General features: G+C 41.5%; 1 protein-coding gene across 15 annotated transcripts in view; it reads left to right on the top strand.

Moving 5' to 3' along the window:
* The window catches only part of DST (dystonin), a 307,609-nt gene that overhangs the window by 105,440 nt on the left and 187,569 nt on the right, over positions 1–14,600 (top strand). For 12 of the 15 annotated variants that reach the window (XM_075049347.1, XM_075049331.1, XM_075049346.1 and 9 more), the window contains one exon: positions 11,893–11,982. In XM_075049347.1, coding sequence (XP_074905448.1) covers positions 11,893–11,982 — 90 coding nt within the window. Of the gene's footprint in view, positions 1–11,892; positions 11,983–12,511; positions 12,611–14,600 lie in introns of all 15 variants that reach the window. The other 3 variants (XM_075049328.1, XM_075049335.1, XM_075049329.1) reach the window with 2 other exon arrangements.

Below are 14,600 nucleotides of genomic sequence, written 5' to 3'. Positions count from 1 at the left end.
ACACGCGTCTTGTGAGAGAGGTCCCAGCCAGGGAGACCTTCAGCCTGTCAGGTTCAGAAAGTTGCTCACGAAGCTGCTAGTTATTTAGGTCTGGACTGATTGGAAGGGACTACTTCAAAATTTAAAAAGGGAAGGTAGCTTAACAGAAGGTGGTTGCAAAAATCCCAGGCTCACCTTTCAAAGCAAAGAGAGAATTGAGAAGTAAGAAGAGGACAATGAAATTCTAAGCAGCAGAACTGGGGAAAGCAATAGGAAGGGTCTCCTGGAGAAGTAATCCAGGAGAGGGAGGAATGCAGGAGAGCTGGCAGTCATTAAAGGCATTTGTGTTGGAGGCACGAAGGCAGGCTGCAGACAGGCAGGACAGATAGGAGACATCATATAGAATATACTGTTGCTTTTAAGAGATGTGTGAAATACAAAGGAGCCATACAAGAAGTGGAACTAAGGGTAGCAGGACTAAAGATTTGTTTAAAGGAGTTAGTAACGCATGGTGGGGTAAAACTAGACGAGTAAAAGGTCCAGAAGGAGTTACAGTGTGACATAAAAGGGCACTGGAGAAAGGTTCTGTAATTACGTCAGAATATGAAGAAGAAAGGAGAAGTATGGATGCATTACCAAGGAAAAAAAATGAGAAATAGCGTTGAATGGTGTAGAAAAGTCTGAATTGCTCTGGCCACTTCAGTCTACAGAATACTGACTTGGTGAAACACATTTTAGTAAGATGAGGGTGTGTTATGGGTTTGTGTGGCGTGGGTTTTTTTGGTAGCGGGGCAGGGGCTGCAGGGCCGGCTCCTGTGAGAAGCTGCCAGAAGCTTCCCCGGCTCCGAGTCGGACCCGCCGCTGGCCCAGGCCGAGCCCGTCAGTGACGGCGGTAGCGCCTCTGGGAGAACAGAGTTCAGAAGGGGAAAAAACCTGCCGGGAGTGAGGGGATGGGAATGGGAGAGGAACCCCTGTGCAGATCCCGAGGGGAGTGAGGAAGGAGGGGAGGAGGAGCGGGGGAGGAGGGGATGCCCCTGCAGCCCGTGGGGAGACAGCAGACTGTCCCCCCCAGCCCATGGAGGTGAACGATGGAGCGGAGGCTCCTGAAGGCCGTGACTCCATGGGAAAGCCTTCGCAGTTTGTGACTGAAGATTGGCCCGCGGAAAGGACCCATGCCAGGGAAGTTTGTGAGGAGCTGCAGCCCATGGAAATGGCTCACATTGGAGAAGTTTGTGAAGGACTGTCTCCCGTGGGAGGGACCCCCCGGTGGAGCAGGGGCCGAGTGAGGAGTCCTCCCCCTGAGGAGGAAGGAGCGACAGAGACAAGGGGTGAGGAACTGACCCCAACCCCCATTCCCCGTCCCCCTGCGCCACCGGGGGGAGGAGGTGGAGAAAACCGGGAGTGGGGTTGAGCTGGGAAGGAGGGAGGGGTGGGGGGAAGGTGTTCCAAGGCTTGGTTTTATGTCTCGTTATCCTTGTTTTGATTTGATTGGTAGTAAATTAAATTGATTTTGTTTCTTCCCCAAGTTGAGCCCATGACCATAAGTGGTGAGTGATCTCTCCCTGTCCTTATCTCGACGCACAAGCCTGCCTTTATATTTTCTCCTTATCCCACTGGGGCCGGGGGAGTGAGCAAGCGGCTGCGTGGTGCTTTGTTACTGCCTGGGCTTAAACCATGACAGGGTGAAATTCAGATAAGGGTAGAGCAGAGCGAAGAATATTCAGATCAGTTATGTGCTTTCACCCAATAGTTAGGAACTAACTGAAGTGATTTATAGCATTCTATCATTCTATTTAAGTATTCAGAGAGGATGGGGAACTCCTAGGAGTCTGTAGTTATCGTAAGCATAATACCTCTCCCAAGCAGAGGAAAAGAATGGGAAGTTACAGACCTTGCAGGGTAATTTCTCTCCCTGGGAAGATGGTGGAACAACTGGTCTCTGAATGCAGGTGGACAAAGGGGAAGCAGTGTACCTGGTGCATTTACATTTTTTGACATGCTACCACATATAGTCTCATTAGCAGATTATTGTCACAAAGTTTGAACAAAAGGATCCCAGATACGGTTTGCTTGGATAATGCCATCAGTAACAGCTGCAACTGCAGCTAGCACTGGCACTAGGAAGAGCCAATGCCATCGGTTGTTTCTGCTGTCGTGGCTGCCATCAGGTGCTGCAGCAGCAGCATCTGGCTCTGGGAGGCCACACACATGAGCAAGGATCCATCTCCCACCCAGAGATGGCATCCAAGCGCCTGCAGCCCTTGCTGCGCCACATCCTCTTGTGAGGATTCAAGCTCTGTCACTTCATCCTTGCAGTGATAGCCCTGTTTCTCTAATGCTGCAGCTGTACTTTGGCTCAGGCCTTTTGTCATGTTGTCAGCAACAAGTCCCACCCTTGCTCTGCCACGAATCTTACAGGGTCCATCAACTGCACTGGGCTGCATTGGCTTATGCCCAGGGAGCTCCAGGAACTGCAGATGAGCTCAGCACCCTGCCTGTGGGCCAGCACGGTGCTTAGGAGACAAGGAGACATCTTGTAGTTCTGCCTTCTCTTAGATGCACAAGTGTGCTTGTGGGGATACGGTTGTGAAACTCTGCTTGGCTGCGCAATTCCTGATCTTTGCAATGACAAGAAGTTTGTGGCTGTCTGTAATAAAGCAGTAAGAAGATAAGTTTTCTTGGAAGATCGAGGACAGGTTGTGATAATTTGAGTTTGTTTAGTCTGAAACAGAGAAGACTGAAGGGAGACTTGATAACATGTCCTTAGTAGGTAAAAGGTGGTTATGCAGAGGCTGGTGAACAAGTGTTTTCTGAAGTCAGGCTCTAAGGGGAGGGACAACAAAAAATTCAGTTAGGTTACAGAAGAACGTTTAGTTTGAAGATTAGCAAGGAAAAATCCCCCTCTCCAAAAAGCACGTAAGCATGGTAAAATACTGAAGTATATGTATTAAATACTAAATTTCCTTCATTTGAATTTTCAAGAATAAATTAGAGAAGCATCTCTGGCATGTTCTAGCCAAACTGAATCTGTTCCACTGCACTGGGTCAGGTGAGGTGATCTGTTCAGTCCTTTTTAGCCTTACAGTTGTATTATTCTGTGACAGCCTAGTAAGGCCCAGCCCTTCTCTGGCACAATAATATTCAACTGTTGAGTCTTAGAGCTGATGACTGCCAAATTCTTTACCAAAGCTTGTATTTTCATTAATGTAGTGATTTCAATCAGCATCAATCCTACAGTTCCAGTGAGAATGCCCTCTTAACAGTGGGCTGCTGTATAAAGTGAAGCTTAGTGGTGGTAGCTTTGCGTTTTTCATTAATCTGCATGCCTTTGTAAGTAAAATATTTTTAAAAGGAGATAGAATAAATGTCACAAGTGAGGCTTTAAGCAGGTTGTGAGTCACACTTCAGTTATCGTCAGTAATATGTGCTGAGGCTGTTATCTTCTAACAGCTAAAAAATGTGATAGAGGTGTAGAGAGGGTTTTATAATGTGTGCTTTTTTGTTGTTGTTTTTCTAAGATGTATAAATATCTTCAGTCTTATACACAAAAACATATGAACAAAGAGTACAGCATTGAGGAAAAATCATAAAGGCTTACTGAGGTACAAAAGAGGGAGGAGAGATGGACGTGCTGTGCATTAAAATCACAGCTGATGCAAGAAGCATTAAAGGGCTGGAAGCATGTGTGGAGTCACATGGGACCTCGCGTGACATATGCTAACATGTGGCGTCTGTCCCTCCTGCTCACTGAGAGCTGTCCACAGAATGAAGGTTAATTTGGTGAAGTAGATACTAAAGCTGGCTGGACATCTCTGTGACTTTAATGTTTTAGGACTTTAAATTGTAGCGATAATGGAGTAGATGTCCATTTTATGTTAGTAGATACCCATTTCTGCTGAGCTTGTCAATCTACGTAACATGGGCTCCACTCAGATGGGTTTGCTGATCCCAGTATGCAACGTTACAAGCAGCTGACCAAGACTGTGCAAGTATTAAACACAGTCAGGGTAGTGCTGTGATAATGGTGATGAATAAGCAGAATGGGTCCTGTGGATGTATGCTGAGCGGCAGGACCGGTGTTGGTTGGAGAGAACCTTTCAGCCCATTCTTCAAAAAGATTTGAGATGTGTGAGCTGGAATGGAGACAAGATTTATTTTTCTGTAGGAGGTGGAAAGAAGGATTTTTTGACATTTAGGACATTTGGTTAAACTTGTTCTGTACAATAAAGGTGTTTCAGGTATCACACAACTACTGAAATCTAGAAAAGGAATCATGGTTATGCATGTTTTTCCTACTGTTTGATATATACGTAAGACTGTGCACTTGCTTGCATACTCGCTGATTTGGGGATTAGGAGAATATTGGAATGCATTTCATGAAACCAAGTACAGGAAGATAAGAAGAAAAATCTAAGGACAAGATTTAGCAATGGTCTGATTTTTTTTTTCAATTAAGCAACAATATATTTACCTTAAAGCCATACAAGTATCTTTTTTATGATTATTAAGAGTTATCCAGAGACATGTGAAATAATTGAAGGCTGGGGGCAAAATGCAAAATAGAGTATGCAAAAGCAATGGATTAGTCGGATGATCGAGTTGTGTGGAAGAAATGTGAAGGTTAATGTAAAAAAAAAAAAAAAAAGAAGTGACTGACCTAAGCTTTAAGATACAAGGACAGGGCTTTGGAGGGGTGGAACACACAAAGGGTGTTCAAATCGCAAAGTTCTCATGTAGAACATTGGCCAGATGAGAAAGCAAAGGATGAATCCAAGGATGCAATCAAGGATGAATCTTCAGTTAGAAGACATTTGTTATGAAGAAAGATCAGCGGTGTTGAACTCACTTTGTACAGGAGACTTGTTTAAATGTGACTTAGTGAAAGTATTTGAAATCATTAAAGGATTTTATGAAATGGAGTAGTATTAGCTGTGTCTGCTATTTAGGAGAATTAATATACAGGAACAAAGTCATACAGCTAGAAAATTACTCCGGAGTACGAAATAAAGAACTATTTCTTTTCAGTGAACCACAAGAAATGTTTCCTGCGGAGTAGATTATCAGACTGGCGAGCAAAAGAAAAGAGTGAAAGTGAGTTTTGGACCACTGGGCCTAAAACTGTATTTGCCAGACTTTGCTTGCAAGCTAACAGGTGCACAGAAGAGACTGGGCACGAGTTTTTCCCCTCGTGCTATCTTGCCACCAGCCCTGGCTGCGGGCCCGTGCGTGTCCTAGGCTGTGGGTGTCCAGCTCTGGAGCATGTGTGTCCATGCAGAGGCAAGGGAACAGCACCATCTGCAGCCCAGCGCTCTGCACCCAGCCCCTGGGGAAAGCAGTGCCCAGAGGTCACTGTCGCAGGGTTACCCAGTGATTAAATTCTTCCAGAGCTTGTATGCTTGTTTATTTTTAACAGAATGGGTGAAGTTTATTATGGGATTCAGTACAAAGCAAGGATTGTGACCAGGGTCTGTATTTGGAGTTTGGGTTTTTTGCCTGAGAAATAAATTTTGGGTTTACAGTAAGGAGATTAAAGAACTTAAGAGACTCAGGGGAGGTTGTCAATCTGTATGTAACTGATTTGGATCCCTGTTCTCTTGGCGTGACATCAGGTTGGCCATGGACCGCAGCTCAGCGCCTCACTGAGCTAAGCAGCCAGTTGGGATGGAAATTACCCGAGGTGGAGTGGCCCTGTGGGATATCGAGCAACACTCACGTGCTTTACATGGGGGAATCTAAGTAGTCTGCAGAGCAAAATAAGTAGACATCGAAGACATTTGAAGAAGCAGCCTGGCTTGGCCGATCAGTCATGTGGGAATATTTTGACAAACCTGATATTTTGACAATTCCATGCTGCATGGATCTTGTTACCACCTGTTCAGAATTTTAGAGTGTTTCTCATAAATCATGCTGTGTGTGTTAGCATAGTAAACCTTTATTTTTATACATAAATACAACTTTTTGAATGAGAGATTTTTTTTTTATTCTTTATTCATGGCATAGGTTTATTTGTTACCATGCAGTTAGAACTGCCACTATGATTCCTTAATTTTCAAAGGACTAAAACATAAATTTTCAAAACTTACAAAAATGGTTTCTTCATGAGAAGAGCTTTTAATACAATTTGTCCTTTAAAAATGAGTTTAAGTACATTTTTAGGAAGCTGAAACATTAGGGAAACTCATCAGATGTCAGGGTCTCATGCAGTGGCCACAGCAGTTTTTCAGCAGTCTGAAGACTGATGGCATTTTCTGTGGAACAGTGTAATTATAGGAGCTCTTAACTGTCTGTGTCTATTACGTCAGAGAAAAGCGTTTTACTCTAGCTGAAGTGAATGGGAGTCTTAACAGATCTTGTTTCCACAGGAATTGAATCAGGTTCTTAAAGAATAAATTTGAAGTTTATTGTGAAACTCGCAGTGGCCTTGTGCCAGCTGTCGTTTGGACTTACTAGTGACCTCAGTGGTAATTAAGGGTTGACCCTTCTTGTGACCAAACACACCCCTTACACTTCGAAGTTTTGAGCCTTATGCCATTTTTCTTTGGAAAAGCAGTAATACTTTGTCTGGGCCAGGCATTTAATTAACTTTGCTTCCAGAAGCAAGGAGAGTGGCAATTGAAAAGACTTTCCCAGTTTATGTGGTCTGAAAAGCCTCTGTTGGATCTGTAATGTGATAATTCTTGATAATGCCTGTGGATGACACTGATTTTATAAAGGCTTGTCAGCTGAACTTCAGTTTTCCAAAATGAACGTGATTCAGATTTTATTCTAATTTTGCCTGTTCTGGAAGCTGTAAGAAAAGGTCTAATTTGGCATGTTCTCGTAATGATCAGTGCAGCTTAATTATAGGTAAGGAGACTTCTGATGTTTTAAGAAAGATACTTGATTACAATAGTCTGCTTTCCTCACCCTGTAAAAATGGATAATTTTGCAAGTGTGGGAGCACAAAACTCTGCCTTGTTTTCAAGCCCTGCAGTCTGCGAGGGCCACAGCAGTTGCCTTACCTCCCTCAGGGAGTTCCTGGTGGCCTCTGGTATATGGGAGTTACTTTGAGTTATTCCTGCCTGATGTGGTTATATACTCTCTTTTGCCTTGACTCTAGATTCTGCAGCATATTAATGTTTGTTTCCACTCCTTTCTACTATTTCAGTCAAGAACGTCATCCCTTGCATTTTAGGGTGCTGGTCTGGAACACGCTGTGCCCTAACGTGAATGTCTGTGAGGTCTCTACATGTATGCTGGGTGTGCACCCACTGTATACATAGAAAAGGCCACAACCCTATTTTCCTGCCACGTTTATTTCTGAATAAGAAGGGTGTGACGATTCTGTGTTTTCATGGAATCATCATAGAATAGTTTGGATTGGAAGAGCCTCATCCAACCTGACCTTGAATGTTTCTAGGGACAGGGCATCTACCACCTCTCTGGATGACCTGTTCCAGTATACCCTCACTGTGAAAAATTTCTTCCTTACCTCTATTCTAAATCTACCCACTTTTAGTCTAAACCCATTACCTCTTGGCCTATCACAACAGGCCCCAATAAAAAGTAGAGGTGTGGCAGCGTTAGAGTGAGCGAGCTTCCTACTGTACTTCAGCCTGTGCATCTTCTGTCCATCCTTTTCAAGACCAAGCGGCTTTTGCTTGCAGAAGCAGAAGGGGGACAGTCCTTCCCCTTTTACCCATACAAGTATCAGCAGCCTGTGGTTTTATTGTGTAAAACTATAGATTTTGTTCCAGTATCAGTACAACATAACTAATAATATCAAGAAAAATTGTAAGAAACAGGCTTGCTATGGAAGGTGGCTTGTACTCTGCTGTCACCCATGGCAAAAATGGAGATCACTATGTGCAAATTCAGTTCCCTAAGTATGGCCATCTAGGGCTGTTTGAGACATTTAAGGGTATTCAGGCCAGACATCTGTGGGGGACTGGCCAGCAGGACTTAAGCAAACCTTAGTGCTTCTGGAGAAGCAGGTGGAGGCTAAGTGGCATACCCCCTAAACATAAAACAGCCCTATAGATGAGTGCCCAGGCAGCTGAATCATGCCTTCATTCTCTGTCAGTGGAAACGAGAACCAGGCAGGCTGAAGGCAGGGCTGACAGATTTGCTGCGATGCCAGCCCACAGAGGAGGAAGCCAAGCCAGGGTCTTTAACTGCAGAAGCAGAACACTACATGAGGTTGGAACCTATAGCAACCTGATGGTAAGGACAACCAGATGTGTTAGCTGAACAGTAGGATAAAGCTATGCGAGTTATGCAGGGTGTTAAGACTTTGGAGGCAGCAGCCACCCTCATGATCTTCGTTTGTCAAGTGCCTAACATGCTGGGGTCCAGGGGCAAGATCACAGCTCTGTGACTGCTACAATTTTAAAAGCTGTTTTTTACTAGTGGTAGTAAAGGTTCCTGAAGGCACTATACTGCAAAGCTTAAGCTTACTGGGAAAGTATGATATGGAAATATCTCATCCTCTTACCGAGGGGAATGGAGCTTTTCTTACCACAAACATCATAGAAGTACAAATGTGCCAGAAGATGAATCACTTCTGAAACAGTGTCTTAAATTTTCCCTGTCTCCTTTTGACTGTTAAAGCCATTTTGCTTCTCTTGTTTTTGTCAGTTGCTCCTCAGCCACTCACTATCTCCCACGTCTTCCTTAAAGAATCTCTTCTCATGCCCAAATTATCAAATCTGCCACACTCATGTGGGTATATTGCAAAAAGCTGCCTGAGGCAGCATGTTATCTACTTTGCACATGGACCTTGCAAAGTGTAAGGCTGACAATTCTGCGATTTTATTGAAAAGCCACAAGAACTGTTATGAAATGCCATGGGGCTCAGCAGATCCCAGAGATCCATCCAGAGACCCCTACCTGCATCTACTGCTTGTGGTACTACGCGTTCTGAAGGACGCTAAATGTGGCAGCAAAACAGCAATGAAATAGTAATATTTGTTTTTTGTAAGTTTAAAGATCTAAGAATTCATTATATACATTGAGAGACAAGACTTGCCCAAGTGATACTTAAAGAGAGATGATTTTGCAAGGTTTTCCTCAAGTGGCAGTGTGGGATCTTTTGAGAAGCACAAGATGCTCCTTTTAAAAAAAAGTGATCTGCTGCTTTGAGTGAACGTGCTTGCTGCATGTCAGTTGACCAAATCCATCTTTTTAGGTGCACATCTGCTGCTCAGACTATTGGAAGAAATTCTTTATGATATTGTCTGTACCAGCATACCAATATAGTATGTCCTAAATAATTAATCCTCACAGTAATTGTCAGCCAATGGCAGAACTAAGACAGATGTCTAAGGTGTACTGCTCATATTCCTGTTTTGACAGCTTGATGCCATTTTCTTCATACACAGAATGAGTTAATCTCTGAAGCATCTGTGATTTCTAGAAAGATAAGTTGGGGAAGAGAGTTGTCTGTAATACTTTGGAAACCTCAGAGTATAAAAAAAACCAAACAGAAGGTCACCAAATGTGTGTTGTGAGAGACAGACCAGCAGGGTAACAAAATTATCCTGCATCTAATGGAAAATAAAAGCAGACAGATTAGAGATGGCAGTATTTTCTCATCCCACAATTCAGACACCTGCATGCTGGGCAACTCCCATGAGTTCTATATTGAAAAGAGTGGGGACATTGTGATGCACAGATACTTCTTCAGCTGTGCTGGTGCAGTGTCTTTTAGATGTACACCCCCTTCCTTTGTCCTTGATCTGATGTCCTCCCGTGCCTCTGGCCACCAGCCTGTGCTGTGGATCTGGTCTGGCTTGGGATTCTGCTCTCCTAAGGGAAGTGGAGAGTGGCCCGTCCTGTCTGGCAGGGCAAGGAGGAGCGGGGAACCCTCTGTCAGGTTTTTATTGTAGAGAAAACTTGCCTACTTTTGTCAGAAAGAGTTTAGCACTCCGTTTGGCATAGTTTTTTGAATAGAAAAATAAAAAGTCATAGTTGGTTTGGGTTAAAAATTAGACCCTTGTGCTTTCCATCTTTTAAGCATTTAGCATAATCAAATCTCATATCAGGGATTTTAATGATATCTACACGGCTTCCCTTTTCTTTCTTTTCTCCACAGATGTAGTAGGAGAACATCTGTTCTGTTTCTTTGTTCAGCTTGACAGTACTTCAACACTACCAGAGAATTTTTGTCTTGGAAATCTTTTTAAATTAATTGCTTACAGGATTATTTTTTTTTAAATCACAACTAAAATTAAAATTATTTTTTTTGTGTATGCATGTGTACGTGTGAAGCTATGTATATGTATAAGAGTACTGCTATATAACTTGACCTATAAGCAGAGTCTGTATAAAAGTTTTGGAAAATATTAGTTGGAATTCCTTATGGAACAGTCTTCTGTATGACTTGTTCTGGCTAGTCTTCAGCATGAGCATAAATATGCTCTGATATTATTCTCAATTAAGGTGACGGTCTTTGTGAAAACATATTGCAGGGTAATTTCATGTTTTAAAGTTGAAGTAAGAAAACCTGAACTAAAAAACATTTATGAAGCTAATCACTGGTATGGAGACAGTTATTTATTCAACAGGATGGATCTAGAAATTCCACTGGAAGTCAGGTAAACAGAGCTGTTGTATAAAGTCAAAGATGTGGGTCGATTCCTGCTGCCCTCATCATACACACAGAAATGTTGGTAGTCAGAGGAGTGTCCCATAGATCAGTACAGTTCATCTCTAGCAGAGGTGATAACTTTAGAAGAAATTTCTGATGTTGTATTTTATCCTCTGTAAGCTTAGGAAGTTTCTGATCTGGTGCCCTAATGGGAATGCCAAAGAGCCAACATTAAATTGTAGCTGGAAAGCCCTCAACCTCAGTCCTGCTGGCAGTGTCAAAAATCTCTGCTTCTGAGAAATGAGGTCCTTTGTTTCACGTTTAAAGAGTAGCTGGCTGAAATTGTTAAATTTCAGATAGAGTTATATTTAAACTAATGCTAAGAAACAAGAAGTTGGCCTGTGGACAGACATCTCCCAGCTTTGTTTTGCCTGTCAGAAAAGTTAGGTCTTTTGGCTGTCTCTTCTCATTACATCTGCACCGTTGCTCATGGTTGGCCTCATAGGGTCTGCTGGTTATCAGCCCTTCTTAACCCCGTTTAGTTGAATGAGGTCAGCTGGCAAAGGCTGACCATCTATTAGGGGCACCACAGGAGGGGATTGTTGGGTTGGTGACTGCTGGTGTTGCTGCTGAGCTGTAGGGAGCATTAGCCTCTGCCACTGGCATGGCTGGTGGGAAGGGCTCTGCGTGTCCTTGGCTTCGCTATATCAACCTAATGTCTTATTTCTTTGGTATGTTTTGTAAGGTAGATGTGTGAGCCGTTGGGAGAACTCATTAAGTACTGAGAAAGCTGAGGTGACAAAACATGTTGTTAACTGGTGGATAGTATGCTTTGATTAGTCATAAGTTTAAGGCCAGAAAGGGTGTTAACTTTTGGCCTGACTGCAGTAAACTGACATGCTGAGGATAATACATATGTCAAGAAAGGATTTAGCTCTGTGTGGTTTTTTACAGTTCATTGGATCTAGCTAGTGTTGTCTGTTGGTAGTCATTATTTAGGTCAAAATAGGTGGGTATCTGGTATTGGTTATCATTTAAATTGTCAGATACTGATTTTGTCATTGCTATATGCATTCATTACCCATAACTTCATACTACTTTTCTTTTCCTTTTCAGTAAAATGAAATAAAATGTGAATGAACTGTCTGAGTGCAGACATAGAAATGAATTTTGTCTGTTACAATTAATTTGGGTTTGTAAATTTGTCATGAAAGTGAATAAATTGGAAAAGCCACACTGAGGTACATCTGAGGTTTATCTGTATATTAAAAGATACGTGTTAACGAGTATGAATTCTCAGGTATAAATGGGGATCGTATATTTAATTTTTGTGTTTATCTGTTCAGGTTCGAAAGCATGTGAATGACCTATATGAAGACCTAAGAGATGGACATAACTTGATCTCACTTTTAGAAGTCCTTTCTGGAGACACCTTGGTAAGCTTTTAGATCAGAATGCAGTTGTTCCAGTTTGTTATATATACGTTTGCTCTGTTTGTCAACTCTTTGCATATCAACTGCTGGAGGTTTCTTTGATATTTTCCATAATCTGTGACTTGATACCAAAGACACAAGTTGTTTTTCTATTGGTAAAATATTCCATCGTGAATTCTGTGGGGGAATGCAATCTGTTCTCTTCGTTTCTTGTGGTCAGTGAGGCTTCCTTTCTTAATAGGGTAATGCGCTATTTCTTCTGTTCTTCCCTTTTCTTTACAATTTTTCTTTTAACAAGTATAGGATGCTTAATATCCCTTCATATTAAAGGGAGTAACTTACAAATAGCAAGGATAAAATGTCCCTGAAATTGTCTAACACTCCTCAGGTGTCATTTCCTTTCTTTGTGAGCATTACTTCCCTTGCTTGGTATTTGTTCTCTTCATTATGTTCTTCTTTTCATGCTCTTCTTTTCATTTGTGGTCTGTCTTGTGTTTTTGCTGTCCTGTCTCCTGTCTGTTATATTCATTAGCCAAGAGAGCGAGATTTTTTGAAGACTTTACGGTTGGTGAGTTCAACAGAAGCATGCGCAAATGAACAGCATGAGGATGTGGAGGATGAGGATAAGGGGGTAGGTGCCGACCCCCATAACTGTACTAATGTAGTGTTTGAAGTGTGGTGTCTGCTAACGTAAATTCTTAGTTCTGTGTGCTGCAGTAGTGTGCTGTAGAAAGGACAAAAGAACTCACATTGGTAAACCAGGATACGTATGTTTATGATGGAGGTACGGTAAAGACAAATTTTTGTTCAGCCTTTCTGCAAACAGCTAAAATGCAAATGTCCAAGATTTCTATTTGTTTTGTTAAACTGTACAAAACCGTGGTGCAATTGTGTACTGGACGACATTATCAAGATGTTATAAAATAATGTTTTAATAATAAATAAGTGCCATAATTCAATTAAACCAAGATTTATTTTTTTTTACTTGCAAACAGTATTGCCCATATACAAGTAATTTAGACAAAGGCTTGAAGTCTCTTCTTAGTGAAGTCAATGGAAAAAATTTGATTTGCCTTAATTAGAAGCACCAGTCTACTGCACCCACAGTGTATTTGACAATATTGGATAATATTTTGAAATGAGGCAATTCAGATGCGCAGATCTATTTGTTAGAATTTATCAAATGTAATAGTTATTTTTACAAAAGCAGATAGTCAAAGTAGAAGTTAAGTGACAGCTCTGTGTAGTGGCTTCCAAGTACATGGATTGTTTGCGAGTTTTATCTTTCTTGCAACAAATGCTGAATTATTGTTTCACTGTATTTTAACCATCCAGAAGGGAAATATCTACTTACAGAGCATAAAATGCTGAGTGCTTGTTAGTCCAAGTGAGCTGTATCATGTCTTTGTAGACCTTGCATCATTAGCGTTTGCTAAAGCAACTTGCTGTCGTAGGGCCCGAGTGCCGCCTTTGCTCCCCGTGTGTTGTGCTGCAGTTGTGATTTCAGTGGAATTTGTGTGCTTTTTTTTCTGGGGCATAACATAACTCAAAACACCACATTTTAGTTGTACATTGGAAAAAATATTTCCCCTCTGAGATGATATACCTAAATATATAGTTTGGGATTTATTATATTGTCTTTGTTATGGAAAACTAAGTTCCAGGTTTGCAGTCCTTCATTCCATCCAGGGAAGCTACTCAGTAGCAACGGCTGCAGGGCTTGATCCTGGGCTATTGGTGTTAAAAAAGGGGCTAATTTGAAGGTTCTATAATGGAAATTGAAATTCTTTGTGTTTTAGTTTATGCTTCTTATTCAACTCCATATTCCCATGTTTCCTTTTGGCAAGCATCTGATACTCCGCAGGGGGGAAAAAAAAGGCAGTTGAGGAAGGCTTGGGCTTGTATCTGTGTGTTTCACAGTGACTGTGTAAGGAAATATTCATATTCATGGCTGATCCCTAGCAATTATAGTGCGCTCCAGTTTATTGCTGTCAAAGTTTGTGAAAAATCTGAAATAAGGAAGAAGAATAGAAAGATTTGGATATGATGATGATGATATAAATTTAACTGCTTTCCCATTGCTGATCTGTGACAGCTAAGTAAAGTATGCTTTTTCTGTGTGATTCTTCTTCTTGGTGATTTTACACTAACTGCATGCAGTTTTGCCATGTTTCCATTAACACACCACTCATGCTTATTTTGCAGTTTCTTCTTGCTAGTTTTGCCTTTGCTTTGAGAAGAGTGACTTGTTAGGTGTTTTCACACTTTATAATGTTCTACCCAAATCAAGAGTTTAATCTGACACTCTAGGGCTGTGTATGTTATATTATTCTGTTTGGAGGAAGGTATTATCTTTATTAGATGCTTTAAATAAATATGTATTGATATCATGATGATTATGCAGTCATACTGTAAATAAACAACAGTAAATCATAAAGTTGCATACAGAGGTAAGCTTTTCTATCATAGAGTTTACCAGAGCAACATAAAGGTCCGTGATGTTACTTATATTTTGATTTGCTTAATATACTGTAAATTTTTTATAATAATATATTGCAGTTTAGTTTCTGTAGGTAGATTCATGTAGGGCCTTTTTTAGCCCTCTTGGCCTTAGTAGTACT

This window comes from Buteo buteo, chromosome 17 (genome assembly GCF_964188355.1).
Source record: "Buteo buteo chromosome 17, bButBut1.hap1.1, whole genome shotgun sequence".
In the NCBI taxonomy this organism is placed as follows: domain Eukaryota; kingdom Metazoa; phylum Chordata; class Aves; order Accipitriformes; family Accipitridae; genus Buteo; species Buteo buteo.
This window is presented reverse-complemented; position numbering and strand designations above follow the sequence as displayed.